The 24,363-nt window shown below is 47.5% G+C and overlaps 1 protein-coding gene across 1 annotated transcript; it reads left to right on the top strand.

Annotated features, from left to right (window-relative positions):
- Positions 1 to 11,435: 11,435 nt before the first annotated feature.
- LOC138839251 (tribbles homolog 2-like) lies at positions 11,436 to 19,124 on the top strand. Its single transcript, XM_070038841.1, has 2 exons — positions 11,436 to 13,273; positions 18,536 to 19,124. The coding sequence occupies exons 1-2, from the start codon at positions 13,004 to 13,006 to the stop codon at positions 18,830 to 18,832; spliced, it is 567 nt and encodes a 188-aa protein (XP_069894942.1). The 5' UTR covers positions 11,436 to 13,003; the 3' UTR covers positions 18,833 to 19,124.
- Positions 19,125 to 24,363: the final 5,239 nt, after the last annotated feature.

Below are 24,363 nucleotides of genomic sequence, written 5' to 3'. Positions count from 1 at the left end.
TGCTACACCTACTGAAAATTAAGAGGTAGGCTTCACTGAAAGTAGACTGCTTTCACAGTAAGAGTCCGTACTCATTAGCAATCTTCATATTGCATTGTACTTATGATACATTCAGAATGACTTTTTCTTTTCCTACAGCAAAGCTTCTGGGATTCAGCAATAGTCTCCCAGGGTAACACAGCAAGGAATCCTGGGGCATTTCCCAGACATTCAAAACAAAGGCTAAATTCCCTGGGGAGAAGGAGGTTTGAGCTCTAGGCCTCCCCTGCATTCAGCCTGTGGAGAAGAACATTGGTGAGCCTCTGACTGGAGGTACTCTGTGGCTGGATAATCATAGGAAAGGCATTTTCCTCTGTGAGGCTCAGTTCAATTGTTCAACAAGGACAATGATGAAAATCCTTTCTGATCCGTCTGTCACACCACATGCCAGAGCCAGCTTTTGTCATATCTAATGCACAGGCACTGTCTCAGCTGCCTATGTACAACCATGAGCAAAAGATAATCTATATCTCTCATGAATTGGTAAGTCACAAATAGGAAGATGCAGAGATGAGTTTAACGAAATACAAGTGCAGCTAAGATTGATCTATGCCTGTGGGAGAAACTGTTGACACCAGAGTCCTTGAAAAAGTTGGTGCTCAAGGTGGATCATGGAGGATCAACAGAGTCCAAGAAGGTGAGAAGGGCATTTATAGCAGATGAGCAAGGGCATGATCGTGTCTCATTAGAAATGTAATGTCGGATACAATGTGGGAGGACATAAGGCCATATCTGTAGCAATTAAGAAAGGGTAGTTCTTATTACTACAGCATTGTTTTCTGAAAATCACAAAAAGTTCTAGGGATCCTTATGCTGTAACAGGAGGGCCCCAGACCCCGACAGCGATGGTGCCCAATCCCACAGGAAACCATAGCTCTAGGTTGCATTTACTAGAGTTGGCGGGAAAGCCATCCAACTTTCTCTGGATGTTTCTTGGCATTTGCCCCCCTAAAGAAAAGAAACTACTGTCTTTATTCTTCAAGAAATGGAGTTTCTTTCTATAGCCCACCGAAATTTTTCTGGCAGGTTGACTACAGTGCTTGCAAAAGGAAACGATACACGAACTCCTCCTTAGAACAGAATACCAGAGACAGAAAGGACTCAAGTGCCATGTGACCCAATGTCCTTACTTCAGACATGAGGTAATTGAGTCTAATGAGATAAATGAGCTTGACTATAGGCATGTAGTGCATTAGTGATCAGGGGAGGAAAAAAAAAAAAGGTTTTCTAGATCATAGCCAAGGACTACTCGGAGAACCAAGTGAATTCTAAAGCCTTTAGACCCAACCAAAGACATTCTTTTCACAACAGAGTCAATTATTATCAGCATGAATGTAGGCCTAACATTGCAAGTTACACTATAGCACAGAGGATGTAGGCAAAAGAAGTATGGTTGCTGGCCACAGGTAGTGCTGCACCCACTGAGAGAAAAAAGTTCACTTCCTACACCTATGTCTGAGCCATCAGAATGTATTATAAGACCACTGTCCACCAGAAAAGGAGATATCCCCTTAGCCAGATATTTCAGGTTAAAGAAGGGGTGGAGATTCCTTCAACCTGTGTTTAATAAATATCATCTTCCTCTAGATTATGGCATGCATTTTTGAAACTCCTCTAAGCAAAGCTTAGGCCTAAAACTGATCATGTCTTATCTGCTCTTTCAAACATGGTAGCCAGTCCAGATTCAAAAAAGAGAAGATATCTGTCTCCTAATGGGGACAGGGTAATCATTTGGTGATCATTTTAACTTGATCTATTTTTCCTCTCTATTTTGGATAGCTTCAATGGTAGAAGAAAATCTTGTTGATTCATGGTCCAAGACAGAATATTCTAGAAAAAATTTTGAATGAGGAAACAGCATAAGGTGTAAGAGAACATTCATGATACCACAAGTTCAGGTAAGGTCTACTGTCCTGCACCCAGTACCTAGTACAGTCCCTGACACACAAAAGGTGACGAAGCAGCAAAACTAAGACAACCAACAGGAGTTTGCCACTATATTTGTTGTCATGCGAATTAATTTCTCACACTGAACCTCCCAGGAAAGGTGCCAGGGGAATCTTATTGCAAAACGAGAGCTGTTTATTTGGTTGACAAAGAGAACATTCAATTAAGGAGATTTTTTCAGAACACAATGGAATATTTCAGTTGTGAAATGTGGACTTAAAAAAAGTAATCATTTGGAAATATCCAAGCAGCATTTCAAGAGTGGCTGGCCGAGGCAGCCCCATTCCATTCAGTCAGACTGAGACATAAACTGGCTCTGTGAGGGACACCGAAGAGCAGAAACACCAACAGATGTGGAAGAATTTCAGGACTGTCCATCCAATACAAGATCCAGGCTTCCTGTAGGATGCCAAGCATCTACAAGAATCTCAATCAATAATTGATTCAATGACCACATGCCCATTGCCATCCTTACAACGATGAATATAGGAAAAGGAGAGAGCCTAGGTCTAAAAAGAGCCTTCTTATCTCCAGATTAGGGCAGTGTGCCCATTCTTAAGAGTTCAAGGAAATGCATAGGTATCAGGATATGGTAGACCAAGATGGTGGAGGCTGGGTTGGCCTATTGCCAGCCATGAAGCCAGTATGTCAGAGGGATGAATCTCTCAGGATTTCACAGAGAAATCGACATCTCACAGTGGAAGTCAACATCCATTTGCTTCTGTGGTTGATTTTATACTAAGGTTACTTTCTTTCAATCTTATATGCCTCAATTCTGAGGACAGGGCATAGCCATTTTCTGTAATATCTATAGTAATTGATTCCTATCCCACAGTGGAGAGCCATATAGACTAACAGTGCCCTCCCACCCATGCATAGCTTGAAGCTCTACTTCCCACCATGATCACATTTCAATAGGGCCTGTAAGGAGGTCCCATTAGGAGGCCTGTAAGGAGATTAAATGAGGTCATGAAAGTAGGCTTTTATCCAATAGGACTCATGTCCTTGCAAGATGAGGAAGAGACACTGGGGAATGCACAAGCGCAGAGTAAAGACTTTGCAAAGACCGAGAAGGTTGCCATTGGAAGTCAAGAAGAGAGGCTACAGGAGAAAACAGACCTGCTGAAACCTGGATCTTGGAATTGTGGCCTCTAGAACTATAGGAAAATTACAATATTGAAGCTGTTCAGTATGTGCATTTGGTTAAGGCATCTAGGGTTGACTAATGCACAAGAACACAGGCAAATAGTGCTAAAAACTGAGTAGATCCATAAGCATGGAAAGGTCCTAGGACATGGGTTCAGACACATCTGAGTTTGAATTCTTTCTACCTTATATGAACCAACCAAAAAGCCACTTGTCCTATTCTACTCAACTTTATAAAAAAGAGATCTGTCCTTTCAATATTCCAGCTAAAAGGAAGATGTAGACTAGTTTGTACAGACTGCTTGCTACAAGCAACATGAAGAAATAAGTATTATTTTTCCCTTTCCTTCTTTTCTTTCTTCTTCTAGGAGAGAGACAGGATCAAGAACGGAGACAGGCAATTCATGGGGAACCTGAGGCAAAAGAATAAGTGTTAGCATTTACCTAGTCTTCATTTAAGTCTACATTTAGTTTCTGTCATTGATTTTTTCGCAGTGACTTTTAAAAATGCATTTTAATTGTTATTGTAAAGGTGATGTACAGAAGGGTTCCAGTTATATCAGATGAAGAGTACATTTCTTTTTGAACAATCTCTCCCCTTCCCTCCCTCCTGTCCCCACACATAAGCTGTACAGTTCATTTTGAAAATAGTAAGTAGCACTGCTTCATTGGTTCACCCTTTATCCCACCATATTTGTGCCCCCCTTATCCTCCCAAAGACAGATTTTGTTTTGAAAACAACCACAGAATAATATTAATGTGCTGGCTTACTGATTTGCAAAGTATTCCCTCTAAGTTCTGAGCCTCAGTCCCATGTCTTACCCCAGCATAATGGTGTTGGGGTCCTGGTAACCTAACTCATCCCGAGTACTTCCTTGACCTGGGCAAAAAATTCAGCAAGATTCTCTTGAATGTCCCTGAGTCCAAAGTGTCCTGTCCCCTAGATCCTGGTAAGCTGTAGGTAGGGCATTTTGTTCTGAAATACAGAATCACTCTATGGGACTTCTTACACGAATCAGGGTGAAATTATTCTTTGTTCTCTGTAGGGATCTAGTAAAAGACACTGACAGGAAGAGAGATGAGCTAAATAAAGGATTTCCGCAGTGTGAGTTTGGGTCAGTTTCACTTGTGTTTCCCTGGGGAAGTTGAGTGTACTTTGTGGAAAAGAATGTGGAGCTGACCTGGGCAAGTCTTCAAATCACAGGCTCCTGGTGGCTTCCCCCCCCCGTGTCTGGCTGCCCATTGTCGGGGTGCCCCCCTTCTGCCTCTTATACCTGAATGTAGAAGCTCTTATCTTTTGCCACTCGACTGAGATCAAATGAGAAGACAGAATGCCTAACCACAGTTTGAACTTTCTTGTCCAGTACAGTTAGTGAAACAAAACAAAACACAAAACAAAAGCCAAGTCAATACGAAGGGAAAAAGAGGGAAGGAAGGTAAAGAGAAGATGGGGAAGAAGGACATCATAGGAGTTGTGCTGGTGTTGGTTATACTGGTGGTAAGTTTATCTGGAAAGGGCTTCCCGCAGGTCAGTTAGTGCTTACCATAATTCTGTAAATGCTCTAGTATTCTTTTGGAAGCAGCCGAAAGAAGTGAAATGGTATGCAAAGGACCTCAAAACATGACCCCTTCAAAAAAAAGTATCTTAAATTTAGAGTGGTATTCGATAAGAAGGTTCTAGAAGAAGGAAAGGGACAAAGGGACGGGGCGGGGGGGGGGGGGGGCGGAGAGGGTAAATGCATACCAGTGGGAGCTTTGCATCAGAAAGTGGCAGGATGTGTCAACAGGAAGACTGGGTTTGAGCTCAAAGGCTACTCACTTCCTTGAGGTTCAGTTTCCTCTACTGAAACCTCCTTGAAAGGATAAAATAAAATATAATCTCTGAACACCTGGTAAAGTGGCAGACCCCAATACACATTTTGCCCTAACCCTTCATCTAGGATGGCAAAGCTGTCCAAAGCCAAGTTAGGGATTGGCTGAATAGAGACCCCAGTGGGACAGAAACGCAGCTCATCATTATTCAGACAGTGGTCTATTTGTCACATGTCCATTTAAGCACTTGTAAGTCACCATGTGATTTGCTCAAATCCCTCTGTAAGGAAGATATTATCACCTCCATTCTATGTAGGAAGCAATGGAGGGCAGAGAAGTCAAGTGCTGCTAAAGCTCTAAAGCTTATGAGAAGGTTTGATGGGGCCCAAGGTCCTTCTGTGGACAGGTTGTAGAAGCATTTAGGGTAATTTACCAGAACATTCTTCAAACAGAATCCTTTTACAGTAACCTAGCTCTATAGATAATATGCAAATGTAGAGCACTTCCTGAAGTAGCTGGTTTCAGTCTACCTGTTTTCACTTTCCACTGTTGCCTGTTCAGCAACACTCAAGAGGGTGGTACACAGTTTGCAATGCTCCGAAAATACCACCCTCCTCTAGCTAAGAAAGAATAAAAAAATTCTCTCTCTTTTCAGTTGTGAGTACTCAATAACTTTTATTCCTAGAGAAGAAGAGCTATAAAACCAAAGCCAGGAGAAAAGCAGTCTCAACATGGTAATTTCCTCTGTATTTATACTCAAAAGAAAAGCACAACCCTTGGTTAGCCATGGAAACAAACAAACACACAAATGCTCAAAGGAACAAGCATTCAAACAAAGCAAAAGTTACCTTTCAATACGTACCACCAAAAGTCATCTTGTAAATACTAGCTGTTTCTCAAACATGAGCTGGTTGTATTCTTTTGTAATGATAGCAAGAAAGGAAATCACCATTACAGGAGGATTTTTAAGTGAAACATTTAAACCAACAGCTTTATCACTTCTGAGAAAACTTTATACTATAGTAAAGAGACTGGCTGTATGCTTCCCCTAGATAATTGGCTCTTGATTTCACCTGATTGATAGTTTGCTTTTCTATTAGGTTCAAGTGGCCTTGTCTGGTTTGCTTTGCTCATGTATAACACTTTCTTTGGGTTTGATTGCACCCACCATGTGTGGTTTTGGCCCATATAAGCTTTGTGCTAGCTGCTGGTCTTTGAGACAAGAGTCCACCTCTGGCTCTCACTTACACACTCATAATTTGGCCATTTAAGTGGTGGCTTCTCTGTTTCTCGTGACTGGGTTTCCTTAAAACAATAATAAGCCTTACGATGTAGTGAAAAAAAATCCTAGTTTCATAATGAACTCATTTCTGTACCCTCTGATGAAGGTGCTACCAAGTAAAAAATTAACCAGTCAGGAACTGGGTCTTGGTCCTTACATCTGTAATGTGGGGATCATGATTTCAAGTGTTGTCTAAGAACTAGAGGGAAAGATGTGGATGTCTAGCATTCAGAACATAATGGAAGTATGACTATTACCACAGTAATGACAAAGACTTTGAAAGTAATGGAGCATTTGACATGAAGCTAATCTAGCCAACTTGTTCCAAAGCCTAGATACTCTCCACTCAGCACTGCCTGAAATGAATCTCAGCTTCTCTGCTCTGTGTAAAGCACCTGATCGTGGTGAACCTTGTCCAACGCATCCTCAGCAGCTGTGATTATAAAGAAAGGCAGCCTCCCTCTTGCCCGAACCTCTTCTCTCTTCTTTACACAAATGCATGGCACAATTGTTTTCCCGAGTCACAGAAGGCAACAAGGGAATATGAAATTAAATGCTAATTAAAGCAACCCAAATGTTAGAATTTTAGGTAGAACGTAAGGTCTGAACTCACTTAAGACTGGCCAGCTTCTAATAATGTGCAGGGTGTTAGAATGTTTGAAGAAGCAGGAGTATTTATCTTTTGTAGCTATCTTTACTGACTTAGCCACGAATTTGTGGATTTCATCACCAGGAACAGTTAGATTGCACCTCAAGCATAATTGCCATAAGACTCCTCATTACTGGTCAAGTGTGTTCTGCATCTTGATTTTAAATGTGCATTCAAACCTAAGACATTCACAGAGCCCATTAAGGGACCTAGGGATGCATAGTATCAGCACCTGTACACAAGAGGTCACGGAGAGCTGCCTTGCTTTCTTTACTACAAGAGGACCTGTTGTCAAGTATGATATCTGTACATCAGAACTCATTTGACATCCTAACAAGATCCCCAATCTACAGCTGCCTTCCTTAGCCTTCTCAGCCTCCAGAGGGGTGAAAAATAAATCTCGTGTTTCTTACGTTCTGTTAACAGGCACACCTGGCCAGTCACACCAGGCAAAGACAATGGCCTTTCACAGAACTCTACGGATGCCATTTGTTGACATCTTGGAGGTTCAACTCTCTGGAGTTGACCAAGCTGCAGTTGGTGGATCAGTAGGAGCTGTTATTCTTCATAACTCACCCTGTTAGTGGGTCACAGTTGTAGGTGCATAGGTATGACTTGTTGCAAGAGATAAAGACAGATCAATCTTGTCACCAGTGGTTAAAGTGACATAAATCTTATGAATCTTTCTCAAAAAAATTGTTTTTGCTCAACAAACATGACAGTTACTGTTTTACAAGTAGCAGAACCCCACGAGATGCTTGCTAATGAGCTATGAAGTGAATAAAGGAATAGTTATATTTCAAGACAGAGAAAATTCTAGAAAGCATGCATACCAGGCTAGGAACCCAGGGCAACTGGATATGCTACTATAAAGTATACCGATTAAAATGTACTTCTTTGTAATTGTATAGCCATTATTTTAATTGCCATACAACATTTTTGTCATAGACGCTGTATGTAGTGGTTGTGGGAACAAACCCCCATATCATATTGATAAAATAAATGTTTTTAAAATATGTTATGGTTATTTATCATTGCTAATTATCACTATCGGTTATTGCACGTTGGATTACTCTCTGTGGAGGTATTCCAACAAACTGTTCCCAATAATGACTATTTAGTTTCTTTTATATATACAGCATTGTGTTAGCTGCCTCATACATAGATATCATCCATGATTTTCATAGACTGGCAAAATTCAGAATGAAATCCCACTGTATAGATGAAGAAATTCTGAATTTGTCCACGATCATGTGGCTAAAAGGCAAATATACAAACATTCCTAGTATCTATTTGTCTTCTGCTTGAGAGGAACTACTGAATCAGCAGGCGTAAGCATTGTTTAAGGGCCTATAGCACAATTATCCACTTTATCCCATACTACAATAAGTTCATGAGTTTGTCTGTTAAGAAGGCTAGAAGACTAATGCTGTTGTGTAATTTCATCAGCAATGAATTCACTATCTGTTCTGGATAGCATCAGTTACATGTCACTGAAAGCTCCTACATTGACTTGGAAGCCCTGTGGTATTAAGTCCATGATTTCCAGCATGCTTGTCCTCAAAGCCCAATTTCACTATGTCACTACAGAATTTATACACAATGCTGAGTCTACTCACTTCTACAGCCTTCAAGTGTACCAACCAGTCCCTTCCCAATCTAACCCCAGTGTACTTTGCCTGTGTACCTGATCACAGAGACCCAGCCACCAATAGTAGTGGAATAGTAGTAGAAATTTCAGGACTCCCACTCCTTTGCTTTCCCACATTCCTTTCTTGCTGGCTGAAATGCCAACAACAATCTTTTATTCATATTATTTTATGACTCATAAGCGATTTCAAGGTCCACAAAGAAGGGAAATATATATATTTTTTAATGGTTCTTTCTTCATATCCAGTGTCTGGCACATAGTAGGTTTCAATAAATATTTGCTCTGGGCTAATTCGAGTTCTTTCTTTCTTCTTTAAAATAAAACAACCAAAAAAAAAAAACCCAACAACAGCAACAACACAAAAACCAGCCCATTTTCTGGGAAAACTGCTAAGTCCTGGAAAAGTTGTTCCCTTCTCTCTGCTCCCTGGCACCTCAATACTGTGACTGCCACACTGTTACACAATTAAATTATGTGCTTCCTGGTCTTTCTCTGGGGCTAGACTCTGAGCCCTTGAGTGGCAGAGACCAGATCTTACTCATACTTGGATCCTTAACACAGAGCACAGGCCTGGCTTACAGTAAGCCTTCATAGACTTCCTGGAACTGCGAACACAATTCTAAAGCAAGCATGTGAGTAGAGCAGGGCTTGTGCGTGTTCTGGGGCTCATTTTAAGGAGGAATAGACAGGGATCCAGGCAAAAGAAAACAATGTCCTGACTCTATTCTAGTTTATTACTTTCTTTTCTTTGTTTCTATTCTTCCTTAAATCAGAGGCTAGTGGTAGAAATCAGATTTCTCCCAAGATCTTGATATGCAAAGATCTGGGGGAGTGGAGGGGAGTGTTCACCCAACCCAAGTGACTACCTGGACTTTCAGGCCAGACTCCTCAGCATAGACTGTCCTGGGACCATTCTTGCCTTAGAGGCATTTGTCTTCCTGGCTGGAGCTGGGAGCCATTGGCTCACACTTAAGACTGGCTAGAGCTGGGGGCCAGTAGATTATACCTAGTGACTCAAAAGGCTGAGATTTGAGGATCACAATTGGAAGCCAGCCCAGATAGGAAAGTCTGTACAACTCTTAGCGCCAATTAACTACCAACCAACAAACAAAAACAACCAACAATGACAACAAAAAACCTAAGTATGAAATGGAACTGTGGCTCAAGTGGTAGAGTGCCAGACTTGAGAGACAGGCCCTGAGTTCAAGCCCCATTATGTGCTCTCCCTCTCTCTCTCTCTCTCTCTCTCTCTCTCTCTCTCTCTCTCTCTCTCTCTCTCTCTCTCTCTCTCTCACACACACACACACACACACACACACACACACAGACTAGCCACTATGACTGGCTAGTATGTGGCCATGTCATTGACCTAAAAATCAGATGGGGGTCCCAGATTCTAGCTTCCCAGGGCTGTATGGCAGTGTCCTCTCTCCATCCCTGCCCAGTCTCTGGGGAAGTCTTGGGCACACCAGACAAACTCTTTTCTTCAAATCGAGCATCATTACAAATAGTAACCCAGAAGCTGTGTGTTGTGTTAGGCGATGCCGCAGAAATCAAAGATGTGCTGCACGCATGTAAAAAAGCTCACAGAATCCCACAGATCTGCCCACACTCTTTCCGCCAGGCCTGGGCTTTGTGTTGAAGGTTTCCTCTCACTAAATTGTTCCTCATATACCAGGATGCATTCGGTAAGATCAGGAGGCCAAAGTCTGAAGCCTGGGTCTGGATTTTTCTCTTGGGTGTCTGCACAAGCCCGTGGTCTGGAGACCTTCCCCGGAGCGCTCAGCATGAGCTGCTGGGGTTGCAGAGCTTGTGCAGTGTTTCCCTGGTCCCAGCATTGAGGCAATTCGCATCTTCGCTGACCGGAGCCAGCCAGCAGCGCTGACAGGGGTGTGGGTGCAAAGAAGGAAGGGAAGAATCACTGATTACTTGTGATCGGAGTCAAAGGTGCAGAAACAAGCAGGGAGGTGGTGGCGGGGGTGGGGGTCTGCGGGGGCTGAGCAGGCGGTGGAGACTCAAAGTCAGCAAGAGCGTTCTGTTGAAAAGAGGAGGCACCCCGGGGAGAGAAGGAAACCGAGTCTGCAAACTCCAGGCTGGCAGGAGTCTGACGCCAGCACCTTCTGGGCAGCAGGGGAGGAGGGATGCTCACAAGATAGCTTGCTTTTCTGGAAGAAGAAGAAGAAGGAGAAGAAGGAGAAGAAGGAGAAGAAGGAGAAGAAGGAGAAGAAGGAGAAGAAGAAGAAGAAGAAGAAGAAGAAGAAGAAGAAGAAGAAGAAGAAGAAGAAGAAGAAGAAGAGAAGAAGAAGAAGAAGAAGAAGAAGAAGAAGAAGAAGAAGAAGAAGAAGAAGAAGAAGAAGAAGAAGAAGAAGAAGAAGAAGAAGAAGAAGAAGGAAAAGAAAGCATGCTGTGGGTCCAAGAAGGGGGTCTGGCACGGCTTGGGCACCTTGCGGGCACCGAGGCTGGGACCCGGGCAGCCCCCACGCGGCAGCCCCGCAGCTGGGCTTGCGGCAGAGCCCCGGGCCGCGGAAGGATACCGCACTTTGTTTACCTCGCAGGGCCCAGCGAGCGATCAGGCTAGAGTGCGAGCTAGCGAGGGGCGAGGCCCGCGCCCGCACCCCCGGGCCGGCCAGGAGCTACAGCCGCCCGCGCCGCCGGCCGGCGCGGAGAGCCTTACACAGACTGGCAGCGGCGCTGATGATGGATCGGCGGCCCGTCCAATGACGAAGGGACGAGGCCGGTGTTGGGCGGGACTAGTTTCAGACTCAGCAAATCGTAAATGCTGTAAGGGGAGAGGGAGGGGGAGTGGGCGGGGGCTCCGTAGAAATGTGTCGGTGACATTGAATGGGGAGACCAGGCACGCGCGCGGTGCGCGCGCCCGCGCGAGCGCGCACACACACACACACACACACACACACACACACACACACACACAGACACACGCGCGCGCGCACACGCACAGCCCCGCTCGCGCCGAGATCCCCGGCCACGTAAGTAACTATTAATACCGCCTGGCCGCCGGGAGATGCGGGCGTGCTGAGCGCTGGGGTTGGCCTCGGGCACCGTCGGCCATCACCCCTCCCCCCCCCCCGCTCCCCTTTAATTTTTAAATACCGAGTCCTAAGTCCTCTCCCACCTCGGGGGTGGCCGGAAAGAACCAGAAGCAATCAGCACAGTCATCAAAGAAAGAAGACGAGGCATCCGTGTTCTCCACCGACTCCGCGGCTCCGCGCGCGCGGGGAGCCCGAGCGCCTGCACGTTACTCCGGGACGCGATCCGGGGCCCGCCACGGGAGCGGAAGCCTCGCGGCCGGCCGGGCCGGGGGAGCGCCCCGGCTCTTGCCGTGGGATTCCCCCTCACCCCCCACCCCCCGGGAAGCTCGCGTCTCGGGGACCCGGAGCGCCCGCTCCCCCCTCTGCCCCCCTCCCCAGCCCCCTCCGGAGGAAGAATCCGGGACGCCGGCGAGCCGCGACGGCACCAGCCCGAGCCGACCTCCTCGCGCGCGCGCGCGCGCGCCGCCCGAGCCCCCCGGGCTTTGTGGCCCTTTGCGCCCCGACCCGGCGCCCAGCCGCCGTGGCCGGCTTCCCGAGGGCGGCGCCCACCGCTCCGAGTTCAGCGCTCCCTGGCTAGTTTGCTTTTGTGTGTGTGTTTTGTGTAATTTGATTTTTTTTGTTGTTGTTTTGGAGAGAGCTTTTGGCGATTTGGAAAAGCCTCAGACGCCATCTACAGTTAAGACGTAGGTAACGGCCCTCCCCGGCACCCCCTCCTTCCACGCCCCCCACCCTCTCCACCAAAAAGAAAAAGGGGGTGTCTTCAGACCGTGGCTGCCGCACCGCGAGCCGGCGGGCCGGGCCGCGAGCTCCTGGTTTCGTGTTTTGTTTTCCTTTTCTTTTTCTTTTTTTTTTTTGGTGGTGGTTCGGTTTTCCAAAACGCGCCGAGGACGAGTCGCCGGCCGTGCGTTCCCCGAAGACCCGGCCAACTCCGGCGGGGCTCCTCCGCCCTGATCAGCGGCTCCGCCAAGGCTGCCCCGCTGCGGGGCGGGGAGCGATCGGCACCCCGGGCTGGGCTGCAGCCGCCTGTAGTCCGGTTCCTCCTCCTCCGCGTGGGACCGAGAGCGAGCGAGCCGGGGACACGCGGAGCGCGCGGAGCCTGCGCCTCGCCGCCCGCCGCTCGCGGCGAACAAAAGGACCGGACCGCCCGCCGCCGCCGCCGGAGCCCGGCCCCGACCCCGCGGGGCGCCCGCCGCACCTCCTCGTGCGGGGTACGGGCGGGGGGACCATCTCGCTGCGAGCCGCCCCGCGCCCGGCCCCTCCCAGCTCCTCCTGCGTTCTTCTCGTCTTGGGAACCCGTGGCTCCGAGGGGTCCCCGCCGGCGGCTGCCCTCGCCGGGGAAAGTCCGGGCTCGGCCGCCTCAGCCGGTGTCCGTCCGTCCGTCCCTGTGTGTGTCCGTGTGTGCGTGTGCGGGGCGCGATCGCACACTCATGAACATACACAGGTCCACCCCCATCACGATAGCCAGGTATGGGAGATCGCGGAACAAAACCCAGGATTTCGAAGAGTTGTCCTCCGTGAGGTCCGCCGAGCCCAGCCAGAGTTTCAGCCCGAACCTCGGCTCCCCGAGCCCGCCCGAGACTCCGAACTTGGCGCATTGCGTCTCCTGCATCGGCAAATACTTACTGCTGGAGCCCCTGGAGGGGGACCACGTTTTCCGCGCCGTGCATCTGCACAGCGGAGAGGAGCTGGTGTGCAAGGTACGGAGCCCGGGCTCGGCGCGCCCCGCGTGCCCGGCGTGCCCGGGCTGCGCTTGCCTGCTTGCTTTGCTTTATTATTATTGATGTTGTTATTGTTTTGATCATTATTGTCTTCTGAAGATTCTAGAGGGGGCCGACGGGCTGGGGAAGGGTCTGGGAGAGGGGGACCCGCGGGGTCGTGTGCCTCTCCTCCCTGGTGGTCTGGAGAAAGCGGGGTTTCCGTGTTCATTTGCCCGGCTTGCATTAGTTGGGAAGTTTTTTTTTTTTCTTCTTTTTTAGGCCGGTGCAGACAATGGGGGCGTTTTGGGGAGAGCCCGGGAGGGAAGGGGAGGGGGGGACTGGAGAAAGAGAGAGGGGAGGGAGGGAGGGACGGAAGGAAGGAGGGAGGGAGAGCGGCGGGACTGCGCGGGGCGCGGATGCGCGTGTACCCCCAGGCTCCCGCAGCGCCCCCTCCCCCCGTGCCCTGCGCATCGCCGGGTCCCGCCGTCCGTGTCCCCCTTCCCTCTGTGCTGGGGACATCTCTCCCTAGGTCGAACCCCCTCCCCTCCCGGCCTGAACCAGGGACCCCCCACCCCCTCCTCCTCTCCCCGCTTTTAAGAGAACCCGGACTCGATTCCCTTTCCCAGCCATTGTTCCTGGCGGGCAGGTGTGGAAGCTTTGTTCCTAAGGTGCCCTTTCCAATCCTGCTCCTCCCGGAGCCTGGAAAGCAGGAAGGGCCACCAGACGCTGCCCTGCGAGCCCCCGGGGGACGAACGCGGGCTCCCTGGGGTCCTTCTAGGCTCAGTTCCTTCCCGCCCTTATTTTATTGATCACTCACCCCCCCATCCCGACCACTCCCCTCCACACCTGAGACCCAGGGCTCTGAGACGCAGGTGGACACTTGGGTTTCCCCGTTGGTTTTTTGACCCTGAACCACCGGCCTGTGGTCTGCATGTCTTTGTGTAGACAGACGCCTGGGCCACCAGACCAAGGGATGAAGAAGTAGTTGATGAAAATCAAATAAACGAGTACAGTAGAACACAGTACTAATCAGCATTGGGCATCGATCAAGAATTCATTGTGAATTTTAGATTTGATCACTGCTTTTGCGGGGGGTATTGGGGTGGAGGAGGACTGGAGTGTGTGTGTGGCTATTCATGCTGCTTTGAAATGGGTCCTGCAGTCCAGCTGTGGTCCTACAGAATCCCTCACTGGCTTCCCTTGAACCAGACCCGTTGTTGTGGAGTGTTCTTGTTTCCTACTGGACTGGATGGAGTGTTCCCTTGTCATAATCAGGATGGCAGAGATGGCCGGTCAGCCTCGTGATTGTTTGGTTGAGACCTTAGGGCAAGCGTGAGACCTTTCTCAATACTGCTTGTAGCCTGTACTGGCCATTTGGGTGATTTACATCTTTTCCAAGTTCTGGAGAGCCAGAGCAACTATGCCCAGTTAAGCAGAATTCAGTAGGCGACTCAGCTGGATTGAATTCTCAGAAGTCCTGCAAGGTTACACAATAGAAGAGTCATCCTTTGAAATGAATGAGTTCCACAGCCCTGACTGCGTTCCTCCCCGCCCCCCCTCCTCCCCAGCACCCGGTCTTCCCTCCTTATGCTCAACTTCAGTACAGAATTTTAATTTTTTTTTTCCCCTTTTGCAAAGCCAGGAGATGCTTTTAAGTAAAGAGACTGCAGCCAGACTCTCCCGGACCATCCTGCTGTGATTTCTTTGTTTAAAATCAGGGATGACTCTGGCCTCTGCTCTTTCTTTCTCCCTGCAGATCCTTCAAGACATATTTCACTGCGGGCTGACCTTACAGTGGCATTAGCTGACTTGCTCTCTGGCCTAAAACTGTCCTTAATCTGCTGGTTTAGTTATTGCAAAGATTGAATCAGTCCCTCACCAATTACTGTGTGGCTGCAAGTGGATTAAATGCAGTATCATTGTTCTGCTTGGCAGAGGTCATCACTTTCAGACACAGAGGCTTCTGTTTTCCTGCCTGTCTATCAGAGGTGATGTGGTCGAGCTGTGCTTCAAGTAAAGCAGTGATAGATACCCCCCGGGAAGCTAAGCTAGCTCTTAGGGAACTCGGAGTTTTCTTAGGGCTGGATCTGTGAACTGCTACACATGTTGGTCTCCTAGCATGCATCTACAGATTGAATGAAGTTCCTTTTGATGTTGTAGAACGTAGGGCTCATGTTTCCTAGCTTTGTGTTGACCCAAGGGGAAAAAAGAAAAATCTGCAAAAGCAGGCCAAATGCAAGGATGCTGTTTATTAGAGGGCTGTGTATAAAGGATTGCATAGGACACTGGGGGGGGTGGGGAGGGAGGGGAGATTCCAAGGGCCATTTAAACAAAATAATCCAGCCAGTTTATTGTTGCCGTGTGCCTACTTTGGCTAGGAAAATGGGGAAAGGACTGTTAGGGGTCTTTAGCTGGATCCTTTTCTTAGAAATGCGGGGAGCTACTGTGCAGATTGACATAATTACTGTCTTGGCAGAATAGGCACTGTTTTTTGCAAACATTACTAATGTGGCTTAATCTGACTGCCTTATCTGAACTGTCACATTATATAACCAAGGCTCCAAATTAAACATTTAAAACGAAGCTGGCAACCAGGCTCATGGCTTGGTTTTGTACTTGGAGGTGATGGTTTAACAACCAATCCAAGCCCATAAATGCCTGTTAAAGCCACTAATAAAAGTTTGGCTCCTTCCCACTTGGAAAAACATAAGTACTTCTTTTAGTTTCCATTTTCTGTCCACCATCTTGGAATTTGGTCTCTTCTACAAAGGGTTCATACGTACGTACACACGTGTGTCTGCAATGTTGAGGCGTCCATTCATGCATTAGATTTTTTTTTCCTCTTTAAATCTGGTTTTCAGTTTGTCAGCAGTGGAGCAGGATAATAAGTTTAATGTACTGAACTACCAAAAAAGGCACCTATTATTCATTTAATTTTTTGTAAAGGCCACTGGAAACAGGAAACATTTTATAAATAATCAGAACTGCAAGGCCTGGCGACAGAGCCTGCAGCCTGGCACTTCAGAACAGCTCTGGTTTATTATATAATGCAGTGTGTTGACATTAGCTATTGCAAAGGGTTTATTTCTCTATGAAATTTCTGAGGTTTGACCCGTTCTGTTGCCTGCAGTCTGGGTGTTAGCGTTGACTCAAGCATTTCAGATTCCTAATTGAGCGGCCCTCTGAGGTCACTGCTCCGAGGTCATCCTTTGACAGTCTCAGAGTGTGATTTGTGGTCTCTGGAGAGGTGGAAGTATTCATTCTTAAATTCTAGGGTGTAGTGGCAGCAGCTGCAGGCTTTCCTGAGATACCTCATTATGGTTCATTCACAATTTACTGTTAAACTTTGCTTCCTCAGCCCCAGTTAGCACCAGCCCCCTTGAGGTGTTTATTGTCCCTGGTTTGACTCACAGATTTTTTTCCCCCCTTAAATGCTCTGAATAGCTTCGGAAGACCTGGATCTCCCTGAAAAGAAATGTAGTATTGTGTACACATTTGAGAAGGTTGTCAGCAGAGATGGACTTAGCTCTCATTCAGATCTCTGGGTAGGAATAGGATCAAAGAAAAGTACAGCATCTAGGTGGAAGAGAGAGGTCTCAGACTTAGTCCATTACCTATATTACCTGTGCTGTCCAGTTTATAGGGTGGCCCAGCCAGGATGAGTAGGGCTGGGAAGGTGGCTCAGTGGTAGAGCGTTTGCCTTGCATGCCTGAGGCCCTGGGTTTGATTCCTCAGCACCACATAAGCAAAAAGAAAAAAGCCGGAAGTGGCGCTGTGACTCAAGTGGTAGAGTGCTAGCCTTGAGCTGAAGAGCTGAGGGACAGCGCCCAGGCCCAGAGTTCAGGCCCCATGACCGGACCAAAAAAAAAAAAAAAAAAAAAAAAGGTTTGTGATTCCAATCCCCCCCTCCCCCTCGCAAGCCATAGACAGATGATGATATGGCCTTGCTGACACAAAATGACTTGGGAAGCTCAATGTTTGAGAACCGCTGCTCACTCCTCTAATCCAACTACTCAGGAAGCAAAGATCTGAGGATCAGGGTTTGAAACCAGCCCACGCAGGAAAGTGTGAGACTTACTGCCACTTATCCAGAAAGTAGAGCTGCACCTCTGGTAGTGTGCCAGCCTTTAGTGAAAAAGCATCCAGGCCTCCAGTTCAAGTCCCAGTACCATCATTAGAGAGTGAGAGAAGGGGGGGGGGGCAGGCACATTTCTATTATGTCTGCTTTTTCTATTTAACAAAGCCTCTCATGTACCTTCTCCTTCACCTCCTTCCCTCCCTCCCTCCTTCCCTCCCTCCTTCCCTCCCTCCCTCCCTCCTTCCCTCCCTCCCTCCCTCCTTTTCTTTTTTAAGACAGGGTCTCTCTATGTAGCACAGGTTCCTGCCTCTGCCTTTGCTTCCAGAGTAGCAAGTGCCAGGATTACAGGGGTGAGCCACTGTGCTCAGCTAACTGCAAGCACTAGTATTCCTAAATCATGAATGAAAGCTTTCCTTTTCCAACCTCGAGATTTCTCTGTACTGTTCATTTCTCTTAGGTTTGTTCCAAAGATATTGATGATACATTTCTTTTTAGGCAGCAGCGAGGTGGCATTTCACAGGCTAATTCTGATTCATAGGAAATTATTGCATAACTGTTTCATTGAGTTAGATATGTGTGGAGGGAAGAAAGCAGCCAGCCTACAGAAACAGGGACCACAGTCTGAGAAGGCTTCAGTTTTGTTCCTAGCTCTGCCACCAGGGGGCAGGAGTTAGAGTTGTTGGTCAGTGCCTCAGTTTCCACATCTGTAAGATGAACATATTAAATGTAGGGAACCCTTAGGCAGAGAATAGACACTAAATGTGAGTTTCTAGTATGTTCTATAATGTCTTATTGAGGTGCATTTTTGTTCTTTATGTTTTCTGAAAGTAAATCAGATGTTACCTGTGTCATCTAATTTAGCCTTTGGTTTTTCTATAATAAGGCAATTAGGCTAGAGGAAGAACAATACAACTTATCCTGTGTATATTACCTTCAGTTTCTCCCAGAATGCATTGAGCCAAGTTTTATTACTGTGTTATACACAGGAAGATTCGGTGACTCAGAAAGGTTCAGACACTTTTGATACTGCATAGCTGGTAGAAGCCAGGGTTGTCATGTTTCTTATCTATGTGCAGAATGCTGTCTGTCACCTGAGAAGCCCAAGCCTGCGGGGAGGGGTCGGCCTCCTCTGATTTGGTGTGTAGGGGGAGTCTCTGACTCGGGTTTTGTTCATCCTGTCCTAGGTATTTGAGATCAGCTGCTACCAGGAATCTCTGGCCCCGTGCTTTTGCCTGTCTGCCCATAGCAACATCAACCAAATCACCGAAATCCTCCTGGGGGAGACCAAAGCTTATGTGTTCTTTGAGCGGAGCTATGGAGATATGCACTCTTTCGTGCGCACCTGCAAGAAGTTGAGGGAAGAGGAGGCGGCCAGACTGTTCTACCAGATCGCCTCGGCCGTGGCCCACTGCCATGACGGCGGCCTGGTGCTGCGAGACCTCAAGCTGCGGAAATTCATCTTTAAGGATGAGGAGAGGTAAGTGAGGCTTAGCCTGGACTGACACAGCTCCTAGTCTGTCCTGGAAAAGGCTGTAGTGACCCATGTGGGCTGCCTGTTGTCCAGCTGCGGGGCAAGATGCTAAGGAGGACAAACAAGAGACTACTGCAGGACTAAGATGCCCTTGGAAAGCAAGCAAGCATGGCACTTACGTGCCAAGTCCAAGGGACAGTGCTGAGCTAGGCTGTGGTTTGATGTGATCTCTGAAGGTGATTGCCAACTGGTGTGGCAAATTGCATACCGAGAATGGAAGGACTTTGAAAACCGTATGCCATTTGAACCCTCATTGTCTACAAACACGTGTTTATCACTTATTCATCCCTTCCATAGCTGCTTCCTAGGCATGTATTATGTATGAAGGAATCACAGTTTTCTGGTCTGGGAGTATTGAGATGAATTAGATAGTGGCCGGCCCTATGAAACAGGAGAATTTATGGAATCTGACTGGTTTGGATCTTGTGAAACTGAGGTTTGGAGGTATTAGTTCTCTATAGGTCTTGAAGGGTGGAAAGTGTTGGACTTGTGTGTGTGTGTGTGTGTGTGTGTGTGTGTGTGTGTCTATGTGTATGTGCACACGCACATGCGCCCAAGCAAGCATGCTTGCATTGGTTATTTTCAGAATAGGGTCTTGCTGTATGCCAAGCCATCCTGGACTATGATCCTCCTACTTGTGTTTTCCCGTGTGGCTCTCAATGGCAGGTGCATGACACTGTGCCCCGCCATTGCGTTCCCCCTATAGCCTGGATGATAGAGGCATGCCACCACCCTAGCCACTGAGGTGCAGATTCACAAACATCTATGCCTTGGCTGGCCTGGAACCAAGATGGATCTCCCCAGTCTCCACCTCCCAAGAAAATCGGATCACAGAGTCACGCCACCATTCCCAATTACAGAAAGGATTTATAGGAGAGGATTTAGGCTTAGTGTGGGCAGTACCAGGTTACCATGTGAGGCAGCTTCAGGCAGGAGTGACACTAAAGGAAAGCTGTGGTTCTCTCGGGAAACACTTGCACAAGGTGCTGGATATTTGGGGTCCGTGATGGTTCGACCGTGAACTCTTTCCATTCTCCTTTTCACACCTTGCTCTGGGGCCTTGCTTTCTCTTCCATCTGATTTTGCTCGTAGAAATCCATGGAGCCACTTGTTTCCTTTGAAGAATGTGCTGTTTTAGAGGGGGGAGGCAACAACTTTATACTCATTGCTCATTGTGCTCCAGGAATTATGGAGAAAGCTACAGGTACCTGAGATCCTGGGTTCTCATGGCTGTCCTTAGTGTTCTCATCTGTGAGGTAGAGGATCCATGGCCAAGGCTCTTCACCAAGACCATGTGGTGATGGGTGAGTGCATCCATTCATTCCCTCACTTTGCTCACTTCTGGGTGCCTTCTGTGCACCCACTACAGAACTTTTGCACAGAGCTTTCTGTATACCTCTTCCTTTGTTGCTTCAGCTCAGTGACCTGATAGTTTCAATCTATTGCTCATAGAAACCCAGTGGCCAAACAAGCCAGATAGAGCAATACATGCTTTAAAGACAGAAAAGAAAAAAAAAATCTTTGTGGTTTGAACTAATTAATTATATAATGTCTGGCAAGCATTTGACGATTACTAAGGGAAAATGGCCTGCTGTTACTTAACCCAGATGGAAGAATTTCATGGTTTTTTATAATCCAGCTGCATATACCAGGGGCTTCTGGGCTTCCTGGACTTACAGCTATTGGTCATTTTCCTCTATTTTTGCCCACAGAGGAGGATCATGGGTAATGATCTGACCTTGATTGTGTTGTGTTGGCTTTGTTACCAAGGTGAAGAAGGTTGTCCGAAGCTTAGAGCTCATCAGCTCACCATCTGCCTTTGGAGCCCGGAGTCTCAAGTCCTTATCTTGGTTTTCTTGTCACAAACCTCTGTGACCTTAAAACCTTGCATTGGGTCCCCTACCCCACCCCACCCTAGCCTCACCTTCCTCCTTCTTCTGTGGTCCAGATTGGCTCCAAGTTCTTCTCAAATGATAATGTTCAGGTCTGGGCTTCTTTGGGATGCTGACTGAATGTGTATTGCCCTTCAGCAGATTGCCGACAAAGGTGTTGGTCCTTGTCCCTCTGTGTTCCGTCTTCCTTGGAGATTTAATTGCGTCTCCTACAAAAATTAATTGGAGGTAATGTTTGTTGACCTCCGGCTACACTGTTTGTAGTTTAGCTTACTTAATTCTTGCGAAAGTTGGAGACGGGAGGCATAATAGAGGGGTAATGGTGGGCCTTTGAGGACCCTGGGCTGTGAAGCGCAGAGTTGGGAAGTCTCCATTCCACCAAGAATGAATAGGCAGATTCCCTGCTAAGTCAGCTAGACTGCCAAGAAAGTCATTCATCTGAAAACTCATTCTCACAGGTGAAATTCATTCACTTGTGAGCATCCAGAACACCAGGCTTTCTCCCACAGGGACCTGCACGTGTAAAGCATTTCCATAAAGAGGAGCATTATTGAGTACTGGGCTGGCATGTCCAGGGATAGCACCCTCTAGCAAATAGGTAGTTGGGGTGTGAGTGAGAGCAGTGTGGGCTTCCTTGCATCATGAAACATTGGAGCAGGAGTGGATCCCAAGACCTCACGCTTCAGCGACCGACTTCTAGCCATGACCTATACTGCAAGCAATGAAGGGGACAAGTCAGACTCAAAGTCCCTGTCACAGGGTTTTTTTCTCCAGGCCTCGCTTCTCTTTTCTGAGAAGAAACCTAAGAGTGCTAAGCATGAATTGTGGCAAAGCCCAAGTCCTCGACACCCCAGAGCCTGGGGAAGAAATAGTCAGATGTAAGAAGCTCTTAAACAAAGAACTGAGCGTTCTGGTAGGTGTGCAGTTATGTTTGCCACGTGACCTGTTGCCACCCTCTCCAGAGAGGACAGGAAGAAGGAGGGTCAGAAGCCAATGTGAAAGCAGAGCAGTCCACTGGGGCAGACGTGTTAAAGCAGAATCCCTTTGAATTTGCGAGAGAGTTTCCCACCTTGGAAAGAGGACGGGTGGGAGTGTGAGGGAGTCTGGCCATCATTGGTTGCCAGCGTGTCTAAAATTACTTTGGGCCTTTGCGAACAGCCCTGTGGCTTATCTGAGCACCGTGGAGCCTCCATCAGAGAGATGGAAGAGACCTCTCTGGGTAGTGGGTGGGGATGCGGAGACCTGGCTGTCTCAGGCAGCCAGTCCCAGAGGACAGCAGCCTGGAATGCACCCAGCCCCTCCCACTCCCAGTCGGGAGTGTTTTGTCTCCGTGCCTCACATAAGGCCGAGGTCCCTGCAGACTTGGTCCTTCCAGAACAAAACAAACAAGCATCTGTGTGGGCAGGTCACTTCTGTGTTCAAGGGCGATTGAAATGGGTTCCTTATAACTGGCAACAGCTTTTCTTAAGTCACAGCTTTTTGGGGACGGATGGTTACCGTCCAGTCAGTAGCCAGTTTTGTTGTGTTTTACAACCTCTTAAGTCCAGATTGGAAAACCTGTGGTCTGTCACACAGAACATAGTTCACCAACGCTCTGTCTACTGGCTGTGTGGGGTTAACAGAGCAGAATCCACGGTTTGGCCTGTATTTTGGCCTGCAGATCACAAATGGCCACCTTCCTGAGAGGACAGAGCAAGAAGCCACAGACCAGGAGTCTTCACATTCCCCCCTGGGTCCAGGCTGCCGGGAGCAATCACCTCTCATTCTGATGGCAATCTGAAACTGAGATCTGTGTCTGCTTTCTAACCCATTGCTTCTATGAAGAGCGCATGAAAGCCACTTGGCAATCCTGCTTCACTGAGCTTGAGACACCTTGCATACATCAGTCTTCTTTGTCATAACAGTGTACTTTTGTTCCCTCTGGATCCTGGCTTGACAGATGGAAAGGGGGTGCAAGGCCCAATAACTGGGCCTCACAAGGTACAGAATAAGATCTGCCTGATAAGTGGACTCCATGCGCCTCACCTGTGAATTGCCCACCCTCTATACAGCAGGCAGGTGACCTCCACGGGTACGTTCTTGGTGGAGCTGTCAGCACCTTAGGTTTGGTTTTCCTGGGTAGTTTTGCAGATATTATATGCAGATGACACTCCAGGACATGTTTAGACCCATTGTCAGTGTACCTTCTGTTGTGTTGAGTTAGCAATAACCATATTCTTTTACTTTAAAAAAAACAACTTTGATTTAGGGTCAGGATTCAGTCTCTCATTCTACTATTCATTAGCTACCTGCTGGGATGTGTCACTTAATGTTTCTGAGCTGCAAGTTTTCAAGGCAGAAATTACTCATAACATCCCTGTAAGGTGGTTGTGAGCGTGAACTGAGATGATTCTGTAATTCAAGTACAGAGCTGGGCATCATTAAGTGGCAAATGGCTCTGGAGTCATCATAAAGCAGTACCAGTTTTGGTGAGCATTGCCCTAGACTGGGAGAGTTTGTGAGGAATGAAGTCTCTGTGTTTGGTAGCCTTTTCTGTGAAGGGTGGTGTCCTGGTACTCAGGGGATAGGATTCAGGCCCCAGCCACCTTTTTTGATGATAATCATTAAGTTAATGCAAAGAAGGTAACACTCAGGTCAAATGTATCTTATGTGGAGCCTGAGGCTCAGAAAGACTGGAAGGTTGACCAGATGTCTGAAGAGAAGGTGGTCTGGTTCAGCCATGGCATTTGTGTTGTTATTTCCTCAATTACCACTGCCCTTAACACACACCTGTCCATTCAAAATTCCTACAGCAAATCTGTGATGACTGGGTGGGGCTAGCCTGCAAAATGGGGTCCTGAATCTGATGAAAGGCAGCAAGTTTGCCTTACATTCCCCAAAGGGTTTGTCAGTCTGCTCTATCAGCCTACTGATTGAGGACCATGTTTCAGGTTAGGCCTTGAGAGACAGCCTGGGTTTGGGAGAAAGGCCCATTACTAGATTTACTATCTGAATTCCAAACCCTGCTCTTGCACTTGTTAGAAAATTGAACCCTGGTAGGTTTCCTAACCTCCATTCCCAGAATGCCTTATATCTAGCGTGAAAATAACAGGAAGAACTTCATGAAATCAAAGGTATGCATATGCATAAACTCAATGCTTGGCCCGTGATCAACCTCAGGAAGTGGTAGCTCTCCTTGACCTTAACCTCTTCCATACCTCGCCTCTCCCACCTCGAATGCTGGTTCATGCTTGGGCTGCCTCAGGAAAGTACTGGAGCATCTTTCCCTGCTTAGTTTGGCCCAGCCGTTTTTCTCTTCTGGGACAAGGCTTCTTGCTACACTTGTGCTACACCCCTTAGTGTAGTGTTGATATGTTAGGCACTGAAAAGCCTCATGTGACCTGAGAAACACATACCCCTTCACATGTTTCTTCTATCTCTTACCACTGCCAAGTAGAAGTCTGTCACTGCTTCTGCAGAGTAGGAGCTGAGACCCAGGGTCAGGAAAACTCAGGGGGTTTTGTATAATAAGTGCCCCCTGTGACACCACATTCTGTAGGGAGGTCTTCCCCCCACCCCATAGATGGCAAAGTTTTCCTTTTGTCTGGCT

The sequence above is a fragment of the Dipodomys merriami genome, unplaced genomic scaffold (assembly GCF_024711535.1).
Source record: "Dipodomys merriami isolate MVZ:Mamm:240054 unplaced genomic scaffold, mDipMer1.0.p SCAF_2997, whole genome shotgun sequence".
NCBI lineage: Eukaryota > Metazoa > Chordata > Mammalia > Rodentia > Heteromyidae > Dipodomys > Dipodomys merriami.
This window is presented reverse-complemented; position numbering and strand designations above follow the sequence as displayed.